Raw genomic sequence first — 14766 nt, 5'->3', positions numbered from 1 at the left:
GCCATGTCTCCAACTGAGACATTTTCTTACTGATTCTGAACTCTGCTGAAAATGAATTGTTCACAAATGACGGGTGGGGATCTGAAACTGGACTAAATGGGTGGCTACAGCAAATGATACTGTCCTCTTGAGTATTGAGTACTGTCCTCTTGAATATACAGGCAAGACTGAATAAAGGCCAAATCCTGATCCCATTGAACTCATTGGAAAACTTGCCATTGACTTGAGTGAGATCAGCACTTGGCCCCTAGAAAAGAGGGCTCACCTCTGCAGGGATGGATTTCCCTATTGTGCTGTTTTATGGTTCTGAGTGTGCACATGCACAGGATAAGGTAAAGTGCAATGATATTTTTCTACTGTTTGTTGTGATATGCTAAACCTCTTACCATTTGCATAGCACCTTTTCATCCTGTGTGGCTTTACTGATGTGTATATAAAATTGTCCAGCACTAAATATTACCAGCTCTAGACTGACCCTCCTTCCCCCACCAGCAGATATCTCACACCTCTTCAGAAAATAAATTAGGACAAATACCACATGTAATTGAAATCACTGGGTGGGAGGAAAGTAACTCCCTGAGTTGGTGCCAGTTCACTTCCTCGTTTAAGAAAAATCCCCTGGGGATGGGGTCAGAGAAGGCAGAAAACTGAGGTGAGGTGAACTGAACCTTAACATTTTCCAGGAAGCATGGCCTCTTCCATGGTGCTGAAGATGGGCTGTAGAGCAGGCAGTGCATGAGGTTCCAACACATCAGAAGTAAAAGCCATTCTTCGGCAATGGTTGCGTTTTCATGTGGCTCTCTGTGCTTTCTTTTCCTCCCTTCCTCACCAGATCTTTGCTCCTTGTTCCTGTCCCCACCATGGCATGAGCTTTGTTGTACTGTAGTTGGCAGAGGTCCCTGTGGTTGCTCATTGTCAACCATGGAGGGACTCTGCAGGCATTAATGCTGCTCTCTAAGATACGTGTATGTGAAAACCTTGTGGTTAACCAGAGGACAGTACCACAGAACAGCTGGTCCCCTGTTCCACTTACTGCTGAGTCCATAAAGCACCAAAACAGGAGCATCTGTATAGGGGTGCTATTTAGGGAGGGTAGGGGGAGCTCTTGCTCCCTCTCCCCCAGTTTCGTACCTGAGGTCTGCTCACAGAACACACCCTAGCCCCAGACTGACCTTTTAACTGCAACACAGCTTGCGTGTGATATATGATGAGTTCTATGCTGCCCCAGCTTCCATCCTTGGGGCAGGGAGTTTGTTTATAAACAGAGACAGGGTGGTTAAGATAATAAAAAGGTTTGTCTGTAAATTAGATAAAGATCCCTTAGATGATCCTGAAAGCATTGCCAAGCACTCCAGTTAAGATAGAAAGCAAAGGGTTAGGAATAAATGCTCAATTCTCAGAATGGAGAGAGAGATGAATAGTGGTGTCCCCCAAGGGTCTGTACTGGGACCAGTGCTGTTCAACATATTCATAAATGATTTGGAAAAAGGGGTAAACAGTGAGGTAGCAAAATTTGCAGATGATACAAAACTACTCATGGTAGTAAAGTCCCAAGCAGACTGCAAAGTGTTACAAAGGACTCTCATAAAACTGGGTGACTGGGCAACACAATGGCAGATGAAATTCAGTGTTGATAAATGCAAAGCAATGCACATGGCAAAATATAATCCCAACTATACATACAAAATAATGGGGTCTAAATTACATGTTATTCATCAAGAAAGATCTTGGAGTCATTGTGGATAGCTTTTTTGTTGAGTGGATGTTTTCAGAGAACTAACAGAATACTGGGAATCATTGGGCAAGGGATAGATAATATGACAGAAAATATCATATTGCCTCTATCTAAATTCATGGCACACCCACATCTTGAATATTGTGTGTGGATCTGGTCACCCCATCTCAAAAAAGATGTAATGGATTTGGAAAAGGTACAGAGAAGGGCAACAGAAATTATCACGGGTATGGAAATGATAGCCGTGTGAGGGGAGATTAAAAAAACTGGGACTTTTCAGCATAGAAAAGAGAGAACTAAGGGGGGATATGATAGAGGGCTATAAAATAATGAATGGTGTGGAAAAATTGAATTAGTGTTATTTACTCCTTCACATAACACAAGAACAAGGGGTTGCCCAATGAAATTAATATGCAGCAGATTTAAAACAAAAAGTATTTATTCAGTATTTCTTCCCAGGATGGGCAGGGATGCAATACCATGCTCTGAGTGTCGGTAGCCTCTGTTTGCCAGAAGCTGGGAGTGGGCAACAGGGGATGAATCACTTGATTTCCTGTTCTGTTCATTCCCTCTGAAGCACCTGGCATTGGCCACTGTTGGAAAACAGGATGCTGGGCTAGATGGACTATTGGTCTTGCCCAGTATGGCCGTTCTGATATTCTTGTATAGAACCCAGATATATCTGCCCCCACCTCCCTGCTGTAACCCACTAGATCCCACTTCCCTCCCAGAGCTGAGATAGAACCCAAGAGTCCTGATGGGGTCTCTCTCCACAGACTTAGTAACAAAATAAGAACATAAATTAAAATTTTAAACCTAGCGAGAGTGCCCCTTCAGTGACTTGCCACAAGATGTCAGAACATGTTAGTATTTGAGCTGAGTGGGTCTAATATTTAATTTTCTTTCTTTTATATAGGCATTAGATACAGTGCTCCTTCAGCTAGCTAATTGCTAAGCTATCTGTCAAAAAACTAGAGTTTTCAGGTGCCTAAATAGCCCCTGGAATCACAATGAAAGTTGTCCCACCCTACCAAAATCTGAAATGGTGCCCTGCATCTGTACTATCTATGGCTGCAAGGAGAAGGAAACCGCAGTCTCCTATTTCACAAAGTCAGATTGGGTTCCCTCCATGCAAATTTTGTATTCCTTGTGCACTCAGAAGTCCAACTCATGTCATTGGGAGTTTTGGGTGCATGATGAATGCAGGATCAAGCCCTAAATCATCAACATTCCTGTCCTATGCAGGGCACATAGAATCATAGAAATGTAGGGCTGGAAGGGACCTTGAGAGGTCATCAAGTCCATTTGTACCCCCTCCCTCCCCAGCACTGAGGCAGCATCAAATATACCTAGACTATCCGTGACAGGTTTGTCTAACCTCTTCTTATAAACCTTCAATGATGGGGATTCCACAACTTCCCGTAGTAACCTATTCCAGTACTTAGCTATCCTTGTAGTTAGGGAGATTTAGGTTGGCTATTAGAAAAATCTTTCTGCAAACTAAGCCAATTATCTTTGTCCTTCATTTGGAGAACATGTATTTGGTGAACTGTCCTCTTTATAACAGCCTTTAACGTATTTGAAGACTCATGTCCCCCCTCGTCCTTCTCTTCTCTAGCTTAAACATGCCCAGTTCTTTCAACCTTCTCTCATGGGTCACAGAAGCATTCTCTGCTACTTTATCAGGGGTGCAGGCTCATCTCCCTCTCTCTTTCAATTGTTCCATCCCATGCTTTCCACAAACAGACAGGAACATCCAATTCACTTGAGTAATCGTAGACTTCTGGCTCAAACAGACACATTTATAGAAGATTTAACTCAATCAATTCAGGCATTCCCTTGTGTGTGCTAAAGGGACAAGTCAGCTGGGAGTTAGAGGACTGGCTGCTGTACACATGACTGAATCATGAACGTTTCATTTTTATGTTCTCCCAACTGGACTGATCAAGACTCAGCTTGAAGCTCTAATGGGATGAGATCTTACTTCAAATGTTGCTTTGCCTCATCCTCAAATTTGGTTGTTGTAGATCTGGCTGAGGGAGGGCTAGACAATGCACACACCCTTTGCACCTGGTCAACATTCAACCAATAACTAGTCCCATATCTGGGATACCATTGCATACATTTTCTCAGTTCAGCGTGCATTATTGTAGTTGTGAAACACAAAAGGGTTTCTGCAGCCTACATGTGCACAGTGAGAACTATCTGAACTCTGATCCACAATAACAAACAATATAACCATACAAAATGTTTTTTCTACCAGGAAAGAAACAAAAATGTTGTGGGTTTCCCTCCCTCCCCGGTGTTCTGAGAATATAAAAATGAGGTAGGCTGGGCAAGGTTGGATTTACACCTTGTGTGCTCTTAGACACCCCTAGTGGCCAGGAGCTGTGGAGTACCCCTCACCTTGGAGCTCTGAACTGGCGTGGGTGATGGGGATAGCCCGCCACGTTTAACTTTTAGGTGCCCCACCACACAGCCTACCACCACAACTGCCCAGTGCCCTGTCTAGACCCCCCCACACACTTCCAAGCATCCCAACACACACCTCCCCCTTCCCCCACCTTCTCACTGCCCAGAGCCTCTCCGCAAACCACCCCAGAGACCCACTCTCCCACATCCTGCCCCCGGCCACACTCACCAGCCCCTCTGGGAGGTGACTGTCTGCACTGGGCTGAGCTGGCAGCATGGCCAGTCGGGGATCACTCTGGCCCCTCGGGAGTGGCAGGATCAGCCAGGCTGGAGCAGGAGCGTGGTCTTCCAAGGCCCAGCAGGGCCCCCTGCATTGGACTGCTTAGCGCTTCCCCTGCCTCAGGGAGCTGCTTCGCCTCCCCTGCTGGCAGGAGCGCTCCAGCAGAGCTGCATGGGGCGGTCTCCCTCTCAGCCAGCCCGCCCCCTACTAGGACCTGAGAGTGACCGACTTTGAATTTTTAGGGTGGGTGACTCTTGGATTCATGGGGGTCCTAATTCTGAAACAAGGGTGGATTGCTTGATATTTCCCCTATTAGCACCACCACCTTTGTAACTACTTTACATAAAATGTTTTCTTTATGTTCAAGGAGGAGGGATAGCTCAGTGGTTTGAGCATTGGCCTGCTAAACCCAGGGTTGTGAGTTCAATCCTTGAGGGGGGCCTCTTAGGGATCTGGGGCAAAATCAGTACTTGGCCCTGCTAGTGAAAGCAGGGGGCTGGACTTGATGACCTTTCAAGGTCCCTTCCAGTTCTAGGAGATGGGATATCTCCATTAATTTAATACCTGTCATGTCCTGCATCTATGGATTCTGGATCATGTTTTGTGGAGTGTCTGTGCATATCTGTATCAATCTAGTTGATGTTCTGTGATTGGCGAGTACGATGGTTATACCTAACACTATTAGCCATTGAGGGTGAAGTTGAGGTTGGTAACATCACTAGTAAAATTGGTTAAATTATTTGTGGTTAATTTTGGCATTTTGAATTTTTTCTTAAATGAGTTCCACAGTGCTACCCATTTGCCTGAAAGATTTGTTATTGGGATTCCACAACTGCCAGAGCATTGCCCATGCTGATACCCGAAGGGATGATATGGAGAGATGAAGACCATAGTCTACAGTTTCCAAAAGTAGTAGCGACTTTTGGGTTCTCATCTTGACATCTGAAAGAAGCTTAATTTTCCCCTCCCCCTTCCATCCTCCCCTCCCCCCCCCCCCCCCCGCCACACACATTCACTAGTCACTTTTGAAAAATTAGGCCAGCAGACTTGTATACTTACTACAGCTCTACCCTGAACCTTACGTGGGGCGGAGGCAGGGCCGGCACCAGCCAAGCAAGCTGGGGCTTGGGGCGGCAGATTGAACGAGGCGGCATTCTGCCCAATCCTAGGGCGGCACGGCCGCTTTTTTTTAATTTATTTTATTTTATTTTATTTTATTTTATTTTTTGCTTGGGGCAGCCAAAAAGCCAGAGCCAGCCCTGGGGGGGTGGAGGGGCTAGGGTAGATAGGTCAGGCCCAAGATGGGCCAGCCTTACTCTGTTGGCACCTCCATCTCCAGTGTACTTCCCGATATTAATTGTTTCCTAGGCAAGACAAAAACAAAGACAACCTTAACCAGGCCATTCTAACAACCATCATCCAAATGTCAATGACACTTACCACAGACCACTGAAACTCTTGTGTTATATATGTCTGTGAACAACACGTATAGAATACAACTGCTCAGCTCAAAAAAAACACCATTAAACTAACTTTTTTCCAAACAATTTTCCTGCAGAAAACCTTTTGAAAACCTCCTGGTTCATCATGCTTTGGAGTGATGAGCTGCATGCCCCTGTGCGCTGCTTGTAGCATTAAGTTTTCCTGTCTGAATGCTAGCTATTCAACAGAATTAAAACCCTTCCTTTTAGTGATATGATCTCCTTTTGTAATTCGATATAGTTCATATTTCTGTAATTATTTTCATTTTAAGTTGTATTTGAGTTCTCAGTGGGGCTCAGCTGATAGTATTTCTAATATTATTTTATCCCTGATTCCAGTCTTTGTATCCATAAACTAATCTCTGGGATGACAATGTCCTGTGTATCCTGAGCACACGTAACAATATGATCCTTGTGCTGGCCATGGCTACCCTGGTTGAACCATCTAGCGAGAGCTGTTATCTCCCCTTACATAAGAACTGTGCTGCCAAAGCAAATGTTCATGGGACTCCTTTCTGTGAGGTCCTAAACACCATCTCCTACTGGTTTCATCTAGAGCTGAAAGCAGTCAGCGCCTCACAGAAACTGGCCCTATGACAGTGTGTAGATAGGACTTAATGATTTGCTACCTTGGTTGATTGACCGCCATAGTTTTATACCATGTTGAATTTAGACAACCACATACACCAGTATTCCAGAATCAGCTTATTTATTTGTATTACCGTAGTACCTATGGGTCCAAGTCCATGACTAGGGCCCCGTTGTGCTAGGTGCTGTACAAATGTAGAATAAAAAGATGGTCCCTGCCTCAGGAACCATACAGTCTAAGTAATACTCATAGACTTTAAGGTCTGTGATCATGATCTATGGCTCTATGCTGACCTGGACATTGAAGGCCACAGAACCTCACCCACCCACTCCTGTAATAGCCCCCAAACCTCTGGCTGAGTTACTGAAGTCCTCAAATCATGATTTAATGACTTCAAGTTACAGAGAATCCACCATTTACTCTAGTTTAAACCTGCAAGTGACCCATGCCTCACGCTACGGAGGAAGGTGAAAAACCTCCAGCGTCTCTGCCAATCTGACCTGGGGGAGGAAATTCCTTCTTGAGGCCAAATATGGCATTCAGTTCCCACACACCTGGGAAAGAATTCTCTGTAGTAATTGAGCCCTCTCTATCTCATCACCGGCCCTTGGAGATATTTGCAAGCAGTTGCAGATCGGCTGCATGCCATTTTAGGCAGTCTCATCATACCATACCATCCATAAACTTATCAAGCTCAGCCTTGAAGGCCAGTTAGGTTTTTTTGACCCCACTGCTCCCCTGGGAAGGCTCTTCCAGAACTTCACTGCTCAGATTAGAACCTTCACCTAATTTGAAGCCTAAACTTGTTGATGGCCAGAGGGACTCTGTCAAAGTTCACAGGCTCAAGCAATCTATGTGATCTTTGCCCTTCACTTCAATGGGAGGAGGATTAAGCCCGTAAACTTCATTTTAAATAAAATAACAATTACCATTTATGCAACTGAGAACCTACTGCAGTGCTGTTCTCCCATTCTGCATCCCTGCGCCTCTAGTCAGCAGGGCCGGCTCCAGCATTCCAAGCAGGTGCTTGGGGCGGCAATCTGCAAGGGGCAGCAGTCCGTGTGTTTTTGCTGCCCCAAGCAGCATGCCGAATTGCCGCTGTGGACAGCGGGGCAGTCCATGTGCCGTTAGGGCGGCAAGCATGTTTCTGCGGCGGCAGCAATTTGGTGGTAGCTTCTATGTTCAGCTGCCCGTGGCGGCAATTCGGCAGCTTCTGTCTTCCGGCTGAAGACAGAAGCTGCCGCCGAATTGCCGCCATCGTGGAAACGCGCGTGCTGCCCTAACGGCACACAGACTGCCCCCGTCGTCCGCAGCGGCAATTCGGCGTGCTGCTTAGGGTGGCAAAAACAATAGAGCCGGCCCTGCTAGTCAGGAGACTGCTTATGGAAATTCACAAGCATCCGATCTTTCTAGTGCTTCAGAGAACATCATGTTTGCTCCCAAGAACAGAGTAAGCAGACTTGAAGTAGCTTGACATGCCTTTGAGCATTTGAAACAAAGCCAAACTAAAGCAGAATAATCTTCATAGGAAGTGATCTAAACCTCATTGCCTGAGATATTTAACACTGCACTGGACAAGTCAAATGAGCTAATAGATCTTTTCTATCTCTAAAAATCTATAACTCTCTAAAAATTTGGTAGGTCTAATTTTAGATCTTGGGCGTCCTTTTTAACAATCTTTTTCTAGCATTAATTAAGTCTCTTTGTAGCTAATAAAATTGCTGCTTTATTAGAAGTTATGAATTACTCACTTACATTATGGTATTCCCAGGAAATAATAATAGATTTTTCTAATATTTTTTCACAAACAAAATTAGCAACACCTTAGCAATTTCAACATATCCCTGTAACAAAATGTCTTGAACTCAAATTTAAAAGCATAATGTGAAATATGCTTCAGGTTGTAGGCATGTGACACTCATTATCAATATGAATGGATAGATAGAAAACTTATTGTATAATTTTACTTTACGGAAGCAGCTTGAATGAATAGGAAATAGTGAGTGGAATCCTAGCCCCACAGACATTGCGAGTTTTGTCACTGACTTCCATAGAGCCAAGATTTCATCCAGAGTGTTTTGGGGACAGAGAAAGTTAGTGAAGAGAGGAGATACCAGTAGTTTTGGGAATGCCATTTTGATGTATATAAAACTAGGGTTAGTTTTTGTTTTAGCATTGTGTTTTGAATTTATGCTTTGCCAAAACAAAAACAAGATCCATTTAGATCTGGGTCCCATTTCTCCTATATACCTAGAGTTCAGGAGTCTGGGTAGATGTTTCTGGTTTTAGTCCATTTCTATATGAAACAGATTAGCGAAACTATAGAGTGATTTAGGTTTTCCAAAACCTAACTATAGTTTAGATCCAATGCTCAAGTTATCCAAACCCCAGGAGATAATAAATTGTTCTGTTTTAACCCATTTCTATTTTTTCTTAATCTCATAGTGATTTTTGTTAAAATATATTTTAATTTTATTTCTTCATTCCTTCCCCATTTTTGTATTTTCTCACCATGTGGAAACTACAAAATATGGATTACACACAGATGAGGCAGCCACCTAGTAGACAGTAATCTAGCTCTGAGCAAATGCTATGTGCAAGAGTATAGAATGGCTGCGTTGGAAGACACTTGTATTGTGTTGTAGTGATTATCAATAAGTTGACTCATATGGACGGTGAGATGGATGAGATGCTTTTGGGATACACACTAGATAAAAATGAATATGCTGTGCAAGTCAGAGCCAGGTAAATCTACTTGATACCGTGTCTTACAGCAAAATTAGGGCCTATTCCTATGATCCTGAGCAGCTCATGCAGGTCTGGTGAAAGGTTTTGTGCAGTCTCCCCTTCAGTAGGCGCAATGACAAACTTGTATTGTTACCCAGCATAAGATTGTTCTTCAGATATAGTGGAGGTAGGACTGGCAAACTCAGGCTCCTGGTCTTGTAAATACTCAAACGTTTAGGTTTGTGCTTAACTTTAAGCACAGATGTTTGCAGGATCAGGAGCCCTGTTCAGTGTTTGATGTCTTCAAAGGATGCCCCTCTGTGTTGACAATACAAATATTCCTAAGGAGCCTAGAAAACACGAAGTGGTGAGGCTCATTCCTGGCAGTGGGGGGGAGGAATGTGTCATCATCCTTCTGCTGCCCCAGTAGCATATGGGATTTGTAATTTTTTGTGTATGGAAGGTTGCTAGTAGTAACCTTCCATTATTCCTTCAGCTGAACATCCAGAAGCACTGTGAGCAAAGTCTTCTCTCTGTTGCCCATTTATAGTCAGTCTCTCCTTAAAGATGATAAAGCTACAGGTTTTTAAATGACTGTAAATAATGTCTTTGGACAGTAGGTTGTATTTGGAAAGGACTGCAGTAGTGGTACTGTAGCACATGCACATAGATCACTCTAATAGATAATAAGGTCTGTGATGAACAGGCATTGTGAGCCCAGTAGCTTCAATTATTTACTCCAGTGTTTCAATTTACAGGTTCTGTTTTTATCTATCCACATCATGAAGTTTCATAGGCAGAAGTAGTGGGATGCTGACTTCTTACATTCAGACTCCATGTGTTGCACTGAAAATAATAAGTCCTGATATATACACGCTTCGTATTTGGCATAGCATATAGTTTGTATTCTCCAAAGTTTCTGGTATTAGGGATTTAATTGTAGAAACAAGTGTGGTGGGGTTTAAATAAATATTGTGTTTTCTTTCACTCACAGTAACAGCTGTGATTTTATTTTTTCTTTTCTTTCACAGGAAGAAGGTATAGTGAAGGAAATAGACATCAGTCATCATGTAAAGGAAGGTTTTGAAAAGGCGGATCCTTCACAGTTTGAGTTGCTGAAAGTATTAGGGCAAGGTTCCTACGGAAAGGTAATTTTCTACAGTAGGTAATCATTCAGATTAGCATTGTGAGAAGATAACATAATGGACCTAATCTGCTTTGAACGGCACTAGTCCCATTCCATTGAAGTCAATGAAGTTGCAGGGGCAGAAGAGCATATTTGCCATTTACTGGTGTCCTATGTAAGACACAGGTTGGGGATAATATTTATAGGGCTAGGCCTAGAACACAAGTGAGTGTTATGTACTAGTTATGTAATCCCCTCCTTGTTGCATTAACCCACCCCCCAGCTGTTCCAGAGGTGGTGATTGTGCTATAATTGCTAGTTAGGGGACATTGGTTGGGATTTTCAAAGAGGCCTGTGGGAACTAGGCATCCAATTCCCGTTGACTTTCAATGAGGTTTGGTCACATAATTCCCTCAAGTCCCTTTGAAAATCCTCTGAGGTTCATGTTCTGAGCTCTGGAAATTCCAGGCTTAGGGAGCAAGCTAGCAACCATTAAAGTTAAAGCATGGGACTGGGAGTCAAATGTTTTAGTTCCAGCTCTGCCAGTGACACCATGTATGGTCTTGAGCTTTCACTTACCTTCTCTGTGCTTCAGTTTGCCCATCTATAAAATTAGATTGATAGCTTCCTCACAGTGGTACTGAGAGAACTTTATGGTGCTCAGATGAAAAGTACTATGCAACTGCAAAGTATTATTATCTTTAAGAAAGATTAAACTAGTTTTGCATTGTCACATCCATTTTTAATGCCCACAAAAGCCATGTTTGTGCACACAGTCCATTGCTGTGTGCATATTGTACATATCTATTACAAAACAACGTACAAAGACTAGAAACCACAAACCATCACCTGAATGTCCTTTGGTTAAGCATCTACATTTCTATGGTCTGAACGAATGAGATCTCCAAACCTTTGCAAGTGTGACCCCCCCCGCTAGCGGCTGGTGAGCCTAATTTAAACCAGGTGCCAAAAATCCTTGTTTAAAGTTTATTTTTCTTGGTTTGTTTGAAAACCTATTCCCCAGGCTGGAACCCTTGATCAATCTGCTTTACTCAAGAAACTGATGCAGTCCTAAAATCAACTGAGTTACACCAGCATAAAATGGAGAAAGTGTCAAGATGTCTAGAGTGGCTCACAACTGTGAGTGCCGACCTCAGGGCAGACACTCCAAAGTGGTTGTATGTTCTAGAATTAGATTTCAACAATCCAGTAACAAGTGTGAACTCCTGAAGCACTATAATTGTCTTACCATGGAGTCGCAGACAGTCCCCTTGGGCATTCCACTCTATCTTCCCACCCAGGCAAGCTGGACTATGTGATAGATGGTCACTTTACACCAAAAATCTCAATACTCAGTTTACTCCCATTCCCAAAGTACCAGTCAGTCACTTACCCCAGGTCATTTGTACTCCAATCTCAAACCAAAGATAATGCCTGTAGTCAATCCTGTAATAAACTAACGATTTATTAACTAAGGAAAACAAATAGGAGTTATTTATAAGGTTCAAACAGGAAACACACACACACACACACAAATGAGTTACCATTAAATTTAAAATGATCATATAAGATTCTATGATAAGCAGCTCTATATGTCCTTAAGGGCTGACCAGGCCAAGCAGCATGGGGATCTCTTGCTTATGTTTAGGAATCTTTACTCCTCCAGGTCCAGACAGCATAAAGATCCTGGTTTCTTCTTGTCAGGGATTTTTATCCCCTGTTCCCCAGAATCCAAGCGGATGGGATGAGTTCATGCACAGCTTTTCACATTGTGGAAGAAGTTAGGAATGCTATCAACAAGGTCTCTGTTCTTGATGCTACATAATGCTAATTTGCCTTCAGTGGGCCATCTTGTGTGCAGGATGAACACTTTACCTGCTTTTCCTGTTTGAGTTATACAGTGACAGGTTTACAATGCAAACATTCAGTATAACATTATAATATTAAGTAGGATTAATGCATGCAACATCCTACTAACATTCCATGAAGTCTACATACTAAATACTTTCTTATAACATTAATATCTATTTTAACTATACTAACCCACAGGTAAAGCCAGACTGGCTTCCAGCTATGCATTTGTCAGTGTCCAATGAGGCCTGGGGCCTTGGCATAAGCTGGCACCTGGTCTGCCAGGGTCACATACTGATGAAGCACACCCTACAATTTTATTCCTGAGACAAACTATATCTAGAGGAGTTATCCGCTTTCCTGAACACTGCAAACAGATAACTATCACTGCATCTGTTACAAGTTCCCTGGGATGAGGGAATTTGGAAACCCTTCACCAACAAATTTATGACCTGCAGCCCTGCATAGGAAGGACCATAGTATTCTTGTGTTCTGAACATCTGCATTTAAAAAACAGCCAGACCAAGTAAGCATTGGCTGCTGCGGTGAGATGCAATGGGTTTAAAAAAAAAAAAGTGGGGGAGGGTTTGTTCTTTCAAGATCAGCAATTGGCAGCTCTCCTTGTTCCAAATGCCCCAGATCTTTTGCTCTGTTGTAGTTTCTCTCTATCAAACTTAATCCAAACTTTTCAGAATATGGGTATAATAAATATTTCAGAAATGGTTCAATGGCCGTCTTAGAGTGTACTGCTGTATTTCATTGTTAGTCCTCTAAATTGGCTCTTTACAGTTAACATTTCACAGCTAAAATAGCTAGTCTCTGGTGCCACAAAAATACTTACCAAAGGAAGACTTGGTCCTGTTGGGCCAGGTCCATACACTTCAGTGAAGGATCAGGGAATAACGGGGTACAGATTCAACCTAGCTTGGGTTGTGGGTGATTGCAAGCCACCATTCAGGGAGCTATGTGAAATAAGTTAGTGCTCTCCATACCACCACAGGCACTACTTGGCAGCTTCAGCCGAGAGGCATGGGATTGAATGCCCCTGGAAAGCTAATCGCCTCTTTGCTCCAGTAATGGTCCCTACAGGTTAGGACAGGGTGGGGAAGCTTGCACTAGGGTTCCTTGTGCTGTTCCTATCTAGGTTTTCATCACCATAATGTCTGAGATCCTTGTTTAACTTTATAGCATGTTAGTCTCCAGGACTGTCAAATCACCACTTTTCATGGCTACTAGCTGGAGCCAACTCTCTGCTGCAGGATGCTCAAAGAAACTTCCTTTGTAGTCTAGTAGAGCTGCAGGTGCTCAGCATCTCTGAAAATCTTATTTAGGTGCCTAAACAAGGGTTTAGTTGCCTAACTTTAGGTAACCACATAGGTTGCGGGGAATTTTGACAATTCTATTTGAATTCCATTGTACCTTTAAGAATAAGAAGACATCATTTTGCAATACAATGCATTTTTGTTTGTGCCATTTCCCTTTTGGTTTCATAATTATTTTGATGTCCTCTAAAACAGCACACAGTGTTCCTTGACTCATTTGTTTTGGAGGGGAATGCAGACCAACTGCAATATCCCATGCTACACAGAACAGCTGACAAATGACTAATAATTTAAGTTGATGATTTTTCTTATTACAGCCATAGGGATATTACTGGCTTTGCAAGATTATATACCATACAGTGAGAGTTATTTTTTTTCTGCCCCATACTTCAGCCATTCCAGTTTAATATCTGTGCAGGTATAATGTGCTGTGCTGCTGAAAGTTCAAGGCCTCTTATGAAACAGTATATCTAATACTGTCCACTTGATTGGGAGTTAGATACCATGCCAATGTTTAAAGGTGAATAACAATGCTGAAACTCTGGGGTTTAGCCAAAGTTGCTTACTGTGATTTTTTTTTCCCCCACTTCCGATCCCCATAATGCTAGACACTATTTCTGAGTAGAATTGAGTGAAAAACACACACGTTTCTGTGGATAGTTGAACTTTTAAATGATTAGCTTTGGCAATGTCCAGTCCTCTTTCTGTCTTTGATTGCCATGAATATTTGAGTAATTGAGCTTAACTGAGCAAGAATGTTAATTAAAAATGCATTTTTCAAGTTGTATCTGTAGAAGCTAGATTTTACACTTTGAACGCACAATTATTGGTGGTAGAGGTGCTTCACTTCTAGTATCTGTCCAGCAGCAGAAGTCCTGAAATACCCCAGAGAACAGCTTCTCTGATTATATTTCTGGCCCATGTGGAACCAATATTATACTGGAAATTGACTGAAAGACCATGCTCTTCAGAGACTTCTTGCCTTATTGATATACCAAGGAGGTATGAATAGTTTGTAAATCTTCAAACTAAGTTTTGGGAGGCTTATAGTGACTGAACTAAATTGCCTATTTCTCCCTTTCCCTTTTGTCCCAAAAATTCATCTGGGACTAGATAGGAAGAAATTGCTGCACACAATAAAACAAAAACATGTATTTTGTATTTTCAGAGTCAAAAGGTGTAATAATAGGAACCTCTCTCAGATGTACGCTGGGCAAACTATCTGTATTGGTGACCAATTCAT

The 14766-nt window shown here is 42.6% G+C and overlaps 1 protein-coding gene across 3 annotated transcripts in view; it reads left to right on the top strand.

Annotated features, from left to right (window-relative positions):
* The window catches only part of RPS6KA2 (ribosomal protein S6 kinase A2), a 446243-nt gene that overhangs the window by 281164 nt on the left and 150313 nt on the right, over positions 1–14766 (top strand). For all 3 annotated transcript variants that reach the window (XM_065590436.1, XM_065590438.1, XM_065590437.1), the window contains one exon: positions 10256–10372. In XM_065590436.1, the coding sequence (XP_065446508.1) occupies positions 10256–10372 (117 nt within the window). The remainder of the gene's footprint in view (positions 1–10255; positions 10373–14766) is intronic.

This window comes from Chrysemys picta, chromosome 3, assembly GCF_011386835.1.
Source record: "Chrysemys picta bellii isolate R12L10 chromosome 3, ASM1138683v2, whole genome shotgun sequence".
Taxonomy (NCBI): Eukaryota; Metazoa; Chordata; order Testudines; family Emydidae; genus Chrysemys; species Chrysemys picta.
Note: the sequence above shows the minus strand (reverse complement) of the source record. Positions and strands in the feature narration are given on the sequence as shown.